Source organism: Argopecten irradians, chromosome 5, assembly GCF_041381155.1.
Source record: "Argopecten irradians isolate NY chromosome 5, Ai_NY, whole genome shotgun sequence".
Classification (NCBI taxonomy): Eukaryota; Metazoa; Mollusca; class Bivalvia; order Pectinida; family Pectinidae; genus Argopecten; species Argopecten irradians.
In genome coordinates, this window is record NC_091138.1 from 44,879,136 (window position 1) to 44,895,252 (window position 16,117).

The 16,117-nt window shown below is 33.6% G+C and overlaps 1 protein-coding gene across 1 annotated transcript; it reads left to right on the plus strand.

Annotated features, from left to right (window-relative positions):
• The first annotated feature begins 613 nt into the window (after positions 1 to 613).
• On the plus strand, positions 614 to 13,039 carry LOC138323995 (uncharacterized). Its single transcript, XM_069268968.1, has 3 exons — positions 614 to 1,501; positions 7,733 to 7,875; positions 9,613 to 13,039. Exons 1-3 carry the CDS (start codon positions 1,447 to 1,449, stop codon positions 9,868 to 9,870), a joined length of 456 nt encoding a protein of 151 aa, XP_069125069.1. The 5' UTR covers positions 614 to 1,446; the 3' UTR covers positions 9,871 to 13,039.
• The last annotated feature ends 3,078 nt before the right edge of the window (positions 13,040 to 16,117 follow it).

Sequence of the window (16,117 nt, forward strand, 5' to 3'; positions counted from 1 at the left end):
AATCATATCGACTTATCAGGAGAGGTCTACACAAATTAATCTAGCGCGACGTATCAGGTTATATCAAATAAGGTTGATAATTACAAACCTCGATGCATCTAAATTAAAACTATTTATAATTCAGTTTTGCATAACTTTCAATCTCTGACTTAATCTAAAGCTAGTGGTAGATCTTTTAAAATTTCAGTGTTTAGAAGCACCAATAATAAGAAACATTAAATTAAAAAAAAAACGAGCGGCAGGCATTTTTTTAAATCATTTTTTGAACAAAGAATTATTAAAACAAAGCCCATAGAAATAGAGTGGAAACCAAAGGCCACACATAACTAGATGGAAATGGTTGCTCGATGAAAACTATAATTATTAATAAAAAACAGAAAAAGGTGATCATAAACTAATTGAAGAAAACAAGAACTATACAATTTTGAGTGATTAACAGATATTAAGTGATGTAGACCGTGACCATGATAATCTCCGATGTATTCCGAATTGTGATCCCTTTATACCGCTGTATAATGTAGGCCTTCCGTTTTACCTCGTTCCTCAGTGATTATCGTCCCCATCTCAAAGCGTCGCAGCCGGAACAGCACTACCTCACACTAAAGTGATGCTGGGCACGCCGCTGGTTGTCATAGCGTGTCTCAAAAGTGGGGCATTGTGTTGGTAACTAGCGATGATTAATATCCTATAAATCTCCAATATTATCTTTTTATTCGCTTGATTATATATTTTTATTTGATGTCGCTGAGTTTTTCCCAATATTTATTTAATATTTTGATTCTGACAAGGCTTTTTACCTTGTGTTTCTGTATTGATCTGTACCCGTTACGTGACTGGCCCTGTGGGAGAAGAACAAACACTCCCTCATCAGCCAGCCCATTGATCCTAAGACGGATTTTAATTTTAATTGGGAAAATGGCGTAAAACGGAGCTATTACTGTGGTGGTTCTGGGTGGCGGTCGATACTGGATAGTGAGGTAGGCTACCTACCGACGGCAGTAATTTCCTGGAAACGTTTGTGTTTAATGTCATAGCAAAACGCAAAAGTTAATTCTGTCGTTTATCAGTCGATAATAAGCTAATATAAAATGTTTTATCATAACTATCCAGCGTGGCAGATAGACGAAGTTGGAATGTTTTTCGACAGATTCATATTTTTTATGAAATATAATAAATAAACAGTGAGACTTGTGGAGAAAACTGATTCTGACAATTCGAGGAATTAAAGTTTTTTAGAACAATCATCACTAAGGTGAACCTGATAGATGGAGCTGTTTGTTTATCGATGGATTTAAATTAGTGTAATATTCAAGGTAATAAAAGTGTGAGGAAGCTATCCAAACATGGATTGTTATTTCGGAGTTTGTACTTGGATTTCTTTCGGATGTACATCTGAAGACTCTGAGAATCGCAGAGTCTAGGAATAAGACGGATATTCACATAAATATGACTCTTCATCCAAAAATATTTTGGATTGTCAGCTTGATTCTATGTTTCTCAGGTAAGTCTACTATAGAACCTGTCCTATACGTATTTTTTATTTGTTTTGTGTTTCTATTGTATTTTTGTAGGTGGTCTATGTAGATAACTTATCGTTATAGACCTACGACAAATAAGAATGAACATAAACAACAAAGGTTATTCGCGTGGGTTTGCTCAGTTATTGGACCGTAGGGAAATGTACAATACTCGTTCATAGAAACAATAGGTCTATAATATTGTTTACAGAGTAACATACCACGCCTAGTTAATTATTCATGTCCGAAATGTAATCAAAGAAGTAATTATTGTAAAAACAAGCTATTCCTTTCACCTCCAGCCATTAACATTATCCATTTAAAGCTAATTTCGTTCTATTTTGATATGTTTGAAGACCAATACTATCTTATTTACAAAGAAGATTTAGGCTTGACATTCGGCATCAAAAAACTATCATACTTCTGTATGTAATATGATTAGTTTAGATTGTTTTATCGATAGCAGCGAATTATTTTCTGTATTTTAGCTTTCAACTTTTTATCATTTACATTTTATTTACATTCGGTATAATCACCGGACATTTTAAACACAAAAGACATGATTTGATTTAAGTATCTGCTCTTGAATTCTAAAACATATTTGATAATCGTTTTAACTTATGGACTTTATCTTTGGTAAGCGTCCTTGAATGACCTTGACAGTTTATATGGCATTAACCCTAAGCATTCCTTTGTCCATATTATCTCTTAATGTTAATATCTTGTAGGACGATAATATTTTGGAATCGATTTTAACTGCCATAAATTAAAAGAAAAAGAAGCATATATATAGTTAATTAGGCATACACAGGGATCCATATTAGCCAAGGGCCGGTGTTGACAGGTTATACGATATGATTAACCGATATATACTTATTCCACACATACATGTTTTGCGATCAAACTAATTAACTGTATATTACCTTTGAAAATTATCATCAAAATGGTATGTTGTCACTCGATCGAGCATTCTATTTTGGGATTTTTGTTTTTGTTTTTTTTTATTATTATTGCTATATTCGTATTTCCACTGGAAAACAATTATAGTTCATAGAATTATATTTTTTATCAAAATCTAAACTGATTCTAAATTAAGATGCGAAGTACAAATATTTGTTTAATGAACACATTCTTAATTTTTAAGAATTCCATAGAGCTGGTTATTTTCGCGATTTCACGGCACATCGCTATGGTCGCGAAAATTCGATCTACGAAATAATGAGAAATAGTTTAATTATAGATAATCTAAATGCCAGATCGCGAAAATATAGAACCGTTAAAATTATTTTTCTCGTTCTTAGATCAAATCGTGAAAGCTTTGACCCACGAAAATTACCGGCTTATGACATTTGGTATTTGTTATGAAATTGCAACGTTTCGTGTGCTACATAAACACCGTGAAAATTTAACGTTCTAGTATGAATAGAGGTCTCGTGTGTTTGGTCAATTTATGTCTTGTCATTCATGTTTCTGTCCCTGGTGTTATTACTTTCAGGCCCTTTGTCCTTTGGCTGGATGTGTCATTCTAATACTCTCTATCTAATAAGTTTAATTATACGGATTTAAGTGGCCTGTGGTCAATGTAAACACTATCGATCAGTCTAGTTAATATCCGGGTATCTATGTAACCCCGGGGTAACGATATCGACCGGGTCCCAGGCCGGTCTCTTATTTCCGGATCAGATAGCCGACCGTACTAGCAATGACAGGCACACCTGTACATATATCCATAAATCTTTCAAGTTATTTATTGAAAAATGATTAATCCAAAGAAATTTTCACGCTACGGAAAGGAATTATCTCTCGCGCAGAATTAAATAGATTGAATTGAGTACCTTGCTGCGCATATATTGGTCATAAATTGAAATTCATAATCCGTGCAGTCAATCGAGTACAAAGTTAATGTATTTAGCCCAATTTGTGTTGATCTATCTATGTAAGGAAACTTGTACAAATGGGTATTTCATTTTATTTTTAATTTATTTATTGACTATCATCAGGTAAAGGTCATTTAAAGGCCTTCTCAGTATTTGAAATATCAACCAGCTAGTATGCCATACCTGATGTTAGAGAGACTGTCCTGTCCCGGTTGAAGTCTCCCTGTAATCATAGAAGAGCTATACCACAAGGTCATAGTATGATGGTAATGGGAAAACTAACCGTCATATCCCGACAAAATGTAAAGTCACGAGAAGAAGCAAAACGTGTTCTACTAAAACAAGAGCGCTGCAGAAGCTACCCTATTCTCAGAAGTCCTTACCTCAGCAGACACTGATGTTAAGTCTTGAACAGGAGCAGACGCTGATGCTAATTCTAGAACAGGGAAAGAAACTTATGTTTAGTCTCGAACAAAAACAGGCAATGATGTTATGTGTTGAAAAGGAGCAGCAGTTGCCCTATAAAAACAAACTGAAAATATGCTGCGTCAATGTCATTATACAGTCTTAGCTCTATAAAACATTCTCAGAAAAGATGACGTTAAAACATTGTTGATTGTCTACGCACTATATACTGTAGCCTCATGACCACGGAGCCAGACGACCTTGAACGAGAAAGAAGGCAAAAGTATATTATCCTCAACTATGTAGTCATTTACAACGAGAGGACGATAATTAGTGATAGGTAATATCCCTATGATAAACGCACGACCTATCCAAACTCTGTACAGACGATACAATTTCTAGAACAGTGTATATGGAAGAATGGTGATATATTTAAAATCACCGTATGTGGCTGCCATAAAAGCGGCAGTTACTCCGACAGTGCACAGGTTATGTTTTATGATCTTTAATTCTCAGTCAGTAATTTCAGCTACTGTACTATGTGACATTAAATAATGATAATACATGTATATTGTTATTTATGAACGTCTCAAACTCTATTACAATGCATATAAAAGTACAACGCATCGGTTTAAATCAGATGCATACATTGTATATATGTATATAATGCCAGCGCGCATCATGAAGATTGTCTGCAAAGCTCTGGCATATATATAGACCATAGATATCATAGAAAGACAGTTTAATGCTTAAATAACCATAGTTTCAATAATAAGAGCCATTCCAGATATGAACAATCAAGAGATGGTTTATAAACTGTTTGAAATATATCACGAAAAGAAACTTATTTTATCCCATTATTAAATATTTATGTTTTATTATATAAAGATGTTTTAATACTTTAAAAATAATAGATTTATCAATAATCAATTTGGAATAAACCAGAAAAAGAAAATTATCAATTTTGTCACCTTGTCAAATATTCATAATATTTGCCTATAAACATTGAATATTTTAAAATATACATCAATAATCTACGTTTTATAACTATTAATATTACCATTGGGATGCTATACACAATTATATACAATAGACACAAAAATATTACAAAAAGGACACGTTTGTTATTATGGTAATGTGTGTTTACTGCCGGTCGGAAGAGACAGAATTGTTGGAAACTGAAATGAAATTGTTCTCAAAATTAAATAAACTTGATAAAGTTGCAGTGTTCTACAATATTGATGCAATTCATGTAAAGCAATCGATTTATATGAAAATTTCTATAGATTATTAAACATAATACTTTCCTTTTTCTTAAATATGTCAAAGTTTTGAGTCATGGAACAGAAAACCAATCGTTGTCTAAAATGTATTTGTCGGTTCTATTTCTAACCTTCTACATTTGCGCGCGTTTTCCCAATGCTCACCTGTTACTCAGTGTAGGAAAAAAATCGATACTATACATGGAGCACAGGTTTACCGATACATTACACAATTATCGAAACTTTTGTAACCTGGTGCAGACGATGAAATAACGCTCAGTCAACATTCACCGTTCGATAGAGTTTCTGAGATAATGCTTTATTCCCTCCAAGTCGATAATGCATTTTGTCTGATATCACGTCTCTGAATTTTCTAATCAATTTAATACACACACGGTTCATCAACGAAAACCATAAACCACAACATGAAAGGTTTGAAAGACTGTGAAATACGAACCAGAATAAAGTGCGACCTTTCAATAGAATTTGAATAACCTGTTTACTTTTGTTTGTGATTTTGCCTTTAGAGTGGAGCTTGCTCTTTAACATCAGCCGTGGCATACCAAAAACTTGTGACAATATTTTTTTTCTGCTTTTGAAAACTCAGCATCTGTAGAGGGATGTGTTTGTATGTTTCTGTTAGTTTGTTTGTTTGTTTGTTTGATTAATTAATGTCCTATTAACAGACAGGATCATGTAAGGATGCGGTATACTGCGGTATACTGTGAAGTGCGAATTTTAGGATACTGCATTATATTCGTTTTGTGTTTTCTTGTATAGTGAAACCCTTTTTATTGTGCTATATCACTGCAGCATGCAGTCGAATACACCAAAAATTACACCCAATCCGGTCATATTATGCTGACAACGGACGAACCAGTCGTCCTACTCTCTTACACTAAAGCATTCCACCATATCACATCCTACCCGTCACATTATACGGACAACAGGCAAACCAGTCGTTTCACTTCCTTGATGTACAGTAAGTACACAAATTAAGTATAGAAAAGGGGGGGGGGGAGTGTTTCTCTAGTGGTAGAACAAACAGATACTATAACTGATTGGTCATGCATTTCAATAGAATCAATAAAATATTCATCAAATGAAAATTATCTCCTTAATTACAATAAAACCAGTATTTGCTGATTGTGGAACCATTAAGTGTAAAATAATTAAAACGCTATCAAGATCCTATTAAATATGCATCAACTCATTGTATTTACATGTTTGGATATACCTGCATGTTTGAGCTGTATCGTCTATCTGTCCTTTAATGAATCAATGGCGAGCACGTATTGTCATCATCATTTTATCAAACCGTAATGCTTTATTTCATATTGAGTGCATTGCATAAAGTTTAACGGCATTATATCAAGTTTTGGTATGGGATCGTATCTCCAATACCATAACTATTTAAGTCTAAAATACTAATAAACTAGTTGTAAAGCTTACTCTCGCTGTAAATAGGACATTAATTAATCAAACAAACAAACAAACTGTATCATACTTGTTCTTAGTTGACGCTTGCATCTAATAAATAATGCATCGCATTTTCAAAATGACTTTTTGGGCCATAATTCTATTTTTTCTCGGTCACCATTTGTGCGTTGTTTGGTGTATTCTTAGGTTGAACGAAAGCCTTGTTTATGAAAAAAATATGCATGGTGGCGTGTTGAGTGGGGAGATACGTTTATGCAAGGACGTGACAGTCATTTTAGTTCTCTTTATCCCTAAATACCACCATGTACATTTGTAGATGAAACGTTTTAGCTTGCATTTGATAAATGATATTGCGAATTGTTTTCATGGGGAGAGTGACGGCACAGAGCCTAGCGTAATATGAGTGCGACGACACGTGTATCCAAGGAAACGACATCCATTTTGTTGTTCCCTCCCTAAATATGTAGCCGAAAACTTTTAAGTTACATTTTAACAAATAATGTTGTGTGTTTTCAGGAGAGATGACGTAAAAGCAGAGCCTGTCGTTCTTTATAGATACTCCACCGCCGACAGAGCATAAACGATAAACGATACTCACCATTTTAACAATAATTTGTGTTTAATCGTGTATACATATGTCTAATTCACAAAAAAATAATATATCTTATTTTGCTTTTGATACATGCGGAATTGGTACATGTACTTCATTCCATATAGGATATAGTGCCACGGGTTGTTATCGGGATGCAATTAATTATTTTTAATATTTTGTCTTGAAGTAAAATTAAAAGCACAAACTTTTCATTTTTGCTAGTGGTGTAAAGCAAATTACTTTTGTAACTGAAGACAAATACTAAATCGTCTGCTACTGTTTTGATTTAGACAAAATACCGTTTGATGTAAAATTACTTTTGTAACTGAAGACAGAAACTAATTCTAAGGAAATGGCAGTCATTTTAGTTCTTTTTTTTCTTATGAAATTGTAGACAAAACCAATCACCCTCACTTGCATTTATTGTCCGTTTTCACTTATATTGTGTGTTGTTTTTAAGAGGAGATGTGACGTCACAGAGTCTAGCGTGCTATGAGTTTGACGACACGTTTATCCAAGGATACGACAGCCAATTAAGTTATGTTTTTCTCCTAACAAACCTAAATGTAGACGAAATGTTTTAACTCACATCGATTGTCAGTTTTAATTAACTAAATTAAATATTGTATTTTTTTGCAGGAGGGGATGTGACGTCACAGGGCCTGGCGTGTTATGAGTGTGAAGATACGTTTATAGATGTGTGGGACCCATACACTGACTGTCAGGTCCGACTAGACAGAGTGGACAACAAGACATGTCTGGACAGCGAGGAGTACTGTCTGGTATGTTAAACAATTACTAATTCGTTGTTAATTTTTTTCCCTTTACTTTCGTATTTTGCTTATTGTTCTTGGATGCTTCAAAAAGATTTTATATTTTCATGGAATTACCATTATCGCGCACTATACACTAGTAATGTATCGATTATTGGGAAGTTGTCATGGGGTGACCCTAGCTATAAATGTATTGATATGATATTAAGCCATCCAACGCTAATGACTTCTAATAGAAAAATAAATAATAAAAAACCCATGTTTAGTCTATGTTTTATTAAAAAAAAACCTATTATGATCTAGAGGATCCCATTTTGATTAGGATTTCAAATCCAAATCAGTCCATATTAACTTAATAAAAATTCATTAAAACGAATAAAAAACCAACATTTACATAACAGAGAGATTATATCAAGTCATTAATGATATTTAACTTGATGATAGCAATTCTCTATATTCATTTTTTTTCTTATTACCTCTTATCCTGGTTATATTTTCCTCCTATACAAGATATGTCCTACCTTCACGTTTAACGACTAGAACTGTTTTGTGGAAACATTTGTCTGATTAAAGTGTAACTGGTGACGTCTACAAAACTAATTACGACACAGTCCTAGAAGTACAAAATATATCGGAACCTTAGTCTATTTCGTTGGCGAATCAGCAAACTGCTTTGCTCCATTAGCTAATCTAAATGAGTTTTTCTTGTATCAATATTCCCCGCCTTAATTGCTATTTTCCGTTTATATTCGCATTAAGGCTGCGTTCATGATCTTTATCCCACATCCGTTATTTAGCTACAAATGTGTTATTTTATATAACAAATGTGACATTTTGTACTGTAGTGTCTACCGTATATATATCACAAGGGAACTGAATAGTCATTGTATACAGATATATTGTTGTCTGTGTAGGTCGCTGCCGTTGACTTTGTAAGTTTCCTTTAAAGAGACAATTCAATGAGGGTGATTCTGATACATAACCATGAAACAAAATATGACATAAAAGCATTGTTCTACATTCCTTATGAAATGTTAAACAAAAACATATTGACCAATTTGACCCGAGTCAAAGTCGCGTACGTTAATCAAATGCAACACATAACCACTTAGGGATTGGTGAAATTATATTAAGACAATAACATGCACCTAATAATGTGAACACACTTTTGTAAGAGCGATTGGAGTAGTTCTAGACAAATACCCCCACCTCATTTCTACACTTACAAAGCGTTAGGCGAACAGCAAGCGAGTTTGAACATTTCACATACATATCACTACAGTAGGCTAGGCTTTTCTGGCATATCACAGTAAAACCAACTAATCTAATTTTCATTACTACTGATTTTGTTTCTGATATATATGCAAATTTTAATGTACTTTTAGACTGAATTGTCCCTTTAAGGTTTCTTTCTTTCTCGTCACAACAACCTTTTAAGTCGATAACTAGAATGTAGAACGTATAGTAAAGCTACTAATTAACGCTAGTCAAAATTTCCCCCGTTAAACACGCTTAAATATCTGGCTACATTGTATTCAGGCACAATCATGGGTCAAAATTGGTTTGATTATTTACGATTTCACGAACAATTTCTTAAGTTAAGAAATCTTATTAACGTAAAATAATCATTTAATCACTTATTTAAGTTAAGTTTGTCTCCATCATACGACTTACATATCCTCTTAAACATGCTCATATACATTTTGTATATATACTATTTTTTATATTGATTTGTTTTCCCACCAGGTGGAGCGGATTACTGTGAAGAAAATGACCATCAGTATCAAGCGTTCGTGTGCCAAAGAATGTTGGTATGGATGCAGAGCTAAAGGGATCGGGGTTACCCAAATCATGTGTACTTCCTGTTGTCAAGAGCCGAACTGCAATGTGGGTAATAATTCGCCGTCGACTTCCGCCGGATATAGTGACATTATGATTACATTACTCTTGATAACGTGTAACATACTTTGTCAAAATTTCCGGGAAAATATGACAATCAGGTGATGACACGTATGCTAATCTACTTACACGTATTTTAGACAGCATTATAAAACACACTTTTGAGAACGTCTGCGGGTTGATGCGTAACCTGATAAATGACATCTTCAAATTTTTCGTCAAAACAAAGTTCCATCACACAATGACGTGATGTCACAGTAGAGTTAAAACAAGTTTACGCATAAACTTTATGATTGAATTATTTGTATTTAGCGTTGAATTATGGGTTATTTTATGTGACGTAGCCTATTGCAGGGAAATAATATTAGCAATTTTATCATGTTGAAAAATTTGACATTTTTCTATCAATATGTTATGTTTTCCGTAATATGTCAAAATATTATCCAATTGCTACAATATAGACTTTATGGATTAAGTTTTATGTATGTTAAGATAAAAACCATGTTTGCAAAGTCACTTTGGAATTACTTGGAACACTGTAAAAGGTTAGATTGTTGAGTATTGCTTGGTTTTATTACGTGTATTCACGTACCACATAGTAAATATAGGTATCATTTTAAGCACTACTGAAAAAACAAATCATTTTCGGCTAATGTTGTTCTTTCTTGCAACATCTAAACCTTTACCTTGCAAGTTTTGTAATTCTCAATAGGGTTAAAACGTTTGGTGCTGAAAACCCATATTAAAGGTTCCTGCTGATTTGCCAGTATGAACGTTATTAAAGATATACTGTGCAGTAAACTAACTTTCTTTCGTGACCTCTATAATTTATAATTTGCGATTTCCATATCAAAACAATTTCGCAAAAATTAAAATTTGCGGATTTAAAATTTGTGAATGAAAATTCCCTTTAATATACCCGATGTAAATATCAATTGGAGGAGATTAACTTACTCCGAATTTACTCCGACCGTTAAAGTCGCGAAATTAAATCGCAAGCCAAAGAAATGCGGTTGATAGTAGGTTTAAAATCGTAATCACAAATTTTTTCAAGCCGAATTAATCAAACAAAATATCCAAAGATTTATCATCTATACCCTCATAAATATTGATTCTTCACTTATGGCATGAAGTTGTTGTACACGTGCATTTTGAAAGCTGTGCATCATCTGTACAAAGAGAACCATATTTGCATGGTCATGATGTTCGTAAATAAAATGTGTGATTCATGAGTTCAATATATAATAAGATCATCACATCTGATAATGATTGTTATGAATGTTGATTTGCTTGACAATACACTTTTCTAAACTAACTTTATTTTCGCGGATTTCACGATCGATCACAAACCGTGAAAATTAGTATTCGCAAAAATGCTCTGAGTACAAGTTAATTAGAACTTACTAACTACTCTATTCCGCGAAATTAAGTATCCGTGAAAAAGGTTGCTTTACAAATTCTCTATTACGTGAGAGCATGGAGGAGATGTACGATATGTAAGCAAGCAGTGAGTGTGGAAGTGTGTACTTTTATTCCTGTTATCAACATGTGCATGTTGGGTTACGTAACATGTGCAACACCACGTGTTCTAGTGCCCCGCTAAACTGCTATAATATTATTTACAGTTTAAGCACTTGTATTTAATCAACGCCAGTACCTATATATGTAGGATGTGAAACGAGCGTGTGGTGGCTAATTACGAACACAAAATGACATAGTTATGACTTCATAGGAAGGCCTGTTTGTAGAAGTCTTACTGTCAGACCAGTCGATGAATACGTAACTATTCTTCACTTGTTTACGATATCATGCATCATCATTTCCCCGTTATTCCGCGGTTAGTAGGGAAAAGATAACCCTGTCTTTTACCGGGGTTGGGAAAAGACAGCTTACACGCGCTTGACAATGACGTCATCGATACATGTGGAGACTATTGTCGAGAACGCCATTAATTGTCGATGCTCTTAAGTAATTGCTAATCTGGTGGGTTTTTTAATATGCGAGAAAAATAATCAAACATGTGTTTGTCAAGTAGACAGGGATATCTCAACCTTCGTGGAAGATTTTTGCTTTCAACCCTGGGCATGCCTCGGGTTAATCAGCCAAAATCTTCCACTCGGGTTGAGTTGTCCGTGTCCAATTGGCGAACCCATGTAAGATTCTATCATTCCTAAAAAACAGGTTCAGAGTTATTTAAAAAAAATCAATTTGAATCTCAAAAACACATTTTTATTAAATCACAGTAGAATACAAATGTGTATATCTAAGGTATACAATCAGTAATTGTTTCTATTCTGATATTTCGTGACTAGAAGGGAGTGTGCACTTTTTACACCATTAGTTGCATATTGCCTACTGAAGATAACCGTGTACACACCTAAACAGACTTATACTAATTCTGTAGCAATATACAAGTACTTATACATAATTTCAAATCTGTAGACAATCGGAAAGATCCTAATATAAATTAACAATGATTATAAAATTGATACATGTACTTAGCGAGTGCACATTTATGTGAAACGTTTCGATGTCTAGTACAATGTGTGCACTGTTACCTTCTTCAGACAAATGACCAGGCAGGACAGCACACAATGGTATAAAATGTGCACTGTGTCTGATAAAGGTGACAGGGTACACATCGTACTAGGCATCGACACGTCACATATGAAACATTCACTAGTTGTGTAACATCATCTAGAACATATATTGAAGGGTGTAATTTAACAGTAATGCAATGTTTGTCTGAGAGAATGCGTGCGTGATGAGTGATCGTTTGTTGATGTTTACCATAACCAAATCGTTAGTTTGCGTATCAAGACACGGGTATTTTGGACATTACACATAAATCAGGCCCCAGGACCATGAAAGATTTTGTAATGTCATCTGTGATTGGCAAGTCAAAACTTTAGTCTGTTTTGGAGTTAAGATTGTTTCATTATCTTTGGGCCAGATATCTTATATATTACATAATGTGTCATTTTCACACGGATCTTCATTAAATACATGTTTTGTTTACTGTCTTAATTCATGAATATATTACCGAAGATGGTTAATGAGTTATGTTTAATGTAAAGTAATATATATCACTGGAAATCTGTTTCTGGTATAATTGTATTAAATTTATTATATGGATTATATAAATAATCGAAACCATGTAAAGCGTTTCAATAATCAATCAATATACATTATGTAATATCAATAAATCTTTAAATCAATTGAAGAGTCACGCAAACTCGAACATGTCTCAGATATTTCATATGAAATAAACATAAAAAGCATAACAATTGTCTACGTGTTGTTGATTTGTCTTTAACAGTTTATGTATATGATAAATTTATCGATATTTGGTGTTACTATATATCACTACGGTGGTGTTTTTGAACGAGAGAATCATATACTGCAGTCAGTATGCACTCTGGCTTACCAGATTTTGTAGATTTAGTCTATCCATGAAGCTGCAGGGTATTGAGTAGTTATTGAGTAAGTGGGTATCACGACTTAATGTTTTGATTATTATTATCAACTTTGACATCATATATGAAACAATTGATATAAAGATGCTCCACCGCCGACGAATATCAATTTTGACATAATACATTAAATAATTTATAAAACAACGCTCCAACGCTGATGAATGGTATTTTTTCTCTATCAAAAACAAAAGCAGATAATTTATTTTTCTTCAGTGACAAAAGTTATTTTTACTTTACCCCATTACCACCATTGAAAAGTGTGAGCTTCTGATTTTAATTCAAGGTAGAAATATTAAATTATTAATTGCGTCCAGAAAAAAATCCTTGGCACTATACACTATATGGAATTGAGCACTAACTGTGCATGCACCAAAAAGCAAAATGAATTGCTGTATATTTATGTTTGTTTAGTAAGACATGTAAACACGACAAAAAATCAGTTATTGTTCAAATGAAAGGTGTCATTTATGCTCTGTTGGCGGTGGAGCATCTTAGGAAGAAAGGTAACAAATACATTGCACCAATTAATTTAAAGATGATTACCACAAGAACCTAAAGAAGGCAGTGGATCATTTATTAATCGTGTCTTACTTCAGAAAAATATTTATATGTTGTAAATTACTTTTGTTTGATATCGAAGTGCAAATCTCATATTATATCACTGAAAATGTTAATAATGGGATGCGGGAGGGTGCAAAATGCTGCCATGGACTATTCTATCGTGCGATGTTCGAGAACAAATTAAAACTTTTTCATCCTACAATGACAGTTGATTTTAAGGTTTTTAATTGTACAAAAAACGCTTATGTATAAAGAAAGAGTGGTCTTAAGACAAATTACCTCTACTTGGAGAAACTATCCAATTAAGGGCGCGTACGAGTTTTCAAGAGGCTGCGGACATGCAAAAGAAATAAGCCACTTCAAAATTTTAGTTACCGTGAAAACGCCCCAATACCGATATACCAAATGTAGAATTCACAGCTGTGGTTTCCAACTTCTTTTTTCAAAATAGAAAAAAATATTAAAGAAATAGTTCAATATTTTTCCCGGTCGAATTCTTGTGCACGTAGAAGGTGGAGTACTCTCATAATTTGATTTTAGGTGTCAAAATTTACAAATTATCAATCTGGGCTGTTTCCGGTATTGATAAGTCTTCATAACCCTACATGTTAGTAGAGATATTTATTATTGAAAACGTAGCATGTCAAATGAGAACTGTAATTAATAGACAACGTAATTGTCCTATCTACAGAAGCATCTGATCAACAACATTTACCAAAACATGTGTGAAGTTCAACGCCCGTAAGATATCATTATCAAATTATATGACGTCTCTACCTAATTGGCGCTAGTTTTGATAAAGAAGCAATTAGAATATCATATTCTAAGTGTTGTCATGGCTCTAGAAAACGCTTATATGAACTATCGATATGTAATTACGTAGTTTTATAAATCCAGTTTTCTTACAAGTGGATTGTATGCAGAAAAGTTTCCTCACAAAATCTAAATTCAATTTGAATTAAGTTGGCACTATCATATTTCAATTAATTGAAACTAGAAAACGCCATTAAAGATGAAGGTTTATCGGCATCACCTTGGCGCAAACCTCAAATCTCTAGATTTTGAAACACAATGTCGTAATTAAAAAGTTATTGTATACATATATTCATCATAAGAAGGTCATCATTTCTTAATTAGTTTAGATTTTATAATTATTATCCATATTCTGAATCTAGTTAGTTATACCTGTACTTGCAGCAATATTTCGGGAATCATAAAAGGCGAATATTTACGACTCCGTCTCGGAGTTCAGCTTATGTTATGCAGCACATGGCGGCTTCTTACTAAAACCTGATATTTGTAAACAATGTATTTTGGGATGAGGAAGTCGGCGGTGTTGCAGTATAACATCACAGCTGTATATAGGTAATAAAAAAGAATAAACAGCAGTAGCACAGCTAAAAAATAAAATGGAACGGACTATAATTTGATTTCCATTGTTCTTCGATACTAACATCTATAAAGTGGTGAAATGAAGAACTTGATCCGTGACAGTAATTGTTCATTTGATTTGTGTTCCAGTTTACTGTATAATTAAGCTTCAAAGGGTTCCTTACATAAACAACTCCCTTTCAACTCTCCTATGTTTGAGTTCGGGGAATTCGCCTCTATTATTGTGACTGGTCAGTTTTCGGTCAAGGGAGATAATTAACCTGTCTACGGTATTGTCTGAGTTGTACGTGTCATAATTAGAATAAATAGAAGAACCATCATGTAAAGTCAAACAACTTTAAAGGGTATTGGATTTAATTATTATGACACCTCGAAGCATACTCACATGCCAAAGTAATTAAATAAAACATTTAGAGATAGCTCTGATTTACGTCCTGTCCGAAAACAAAACCATGTCACGAGAGTTTATGGGATGACCAAATGATTTAATAAGTTGAAATATGAAATTAACGCTCACAAATAGCACTAAAATCATCAAAGTGTTTTGTCTTACAGGCTCTGGTGATATATATTTGCGAGTATAACGTCATAGTTTCGGAAAAACGACGTAAATTGCATTCACAAAAAATGACGTACTTGTACATGTACAATCGATACCTAGCCGCATGGGAGCTAATTCTGTACATTGTAATAATAAATTTGAAAAAAAACATATCTTATTTGCAATTTTACTGTACAAAAAGGATTGGGCATAAGTAAAAAAAAATTATATTAAGCCCGTTCAAGTTATTTTAACGTATACAAGCAAAATGGATGACCTATAGTTATATGCAGATAAACTTTATTAGAGAGAGAGAGAGAGAGCGAGCTCCCTGGGGAGAGAGAGGGAGAGAGAGAGAGATAAGGGAAGAGAGATTATCAGT

What these genes read in the sequence shown, in the direction of transcription:
- LOC138323995 (XM_069268968.1), top strand. Translation starts at nt 1,447, where the DNA reads ATGACTCTTCATCCAAAAATATTTTGGATTGTCAGCTTGATTCTATGT. An exon ending in CTTGATTCTATGTTTCTCAG is followed by an intron (nt 1,502 to 7,732) that starts GTAAGTCTACTA and finishes ATTTTTTTGCAG; the next exon opens with GAGGGGATGTGACGTCACAG. An exon ending in ACAGCGAGGAGTACTGTCTG is followed by an intron (nt 7,876 to 9,612) that starts GTATGTTAAACA and finishes TTTTCCCACCAG; the next exon opens with GTGGAGCGGATTACTGTGAA.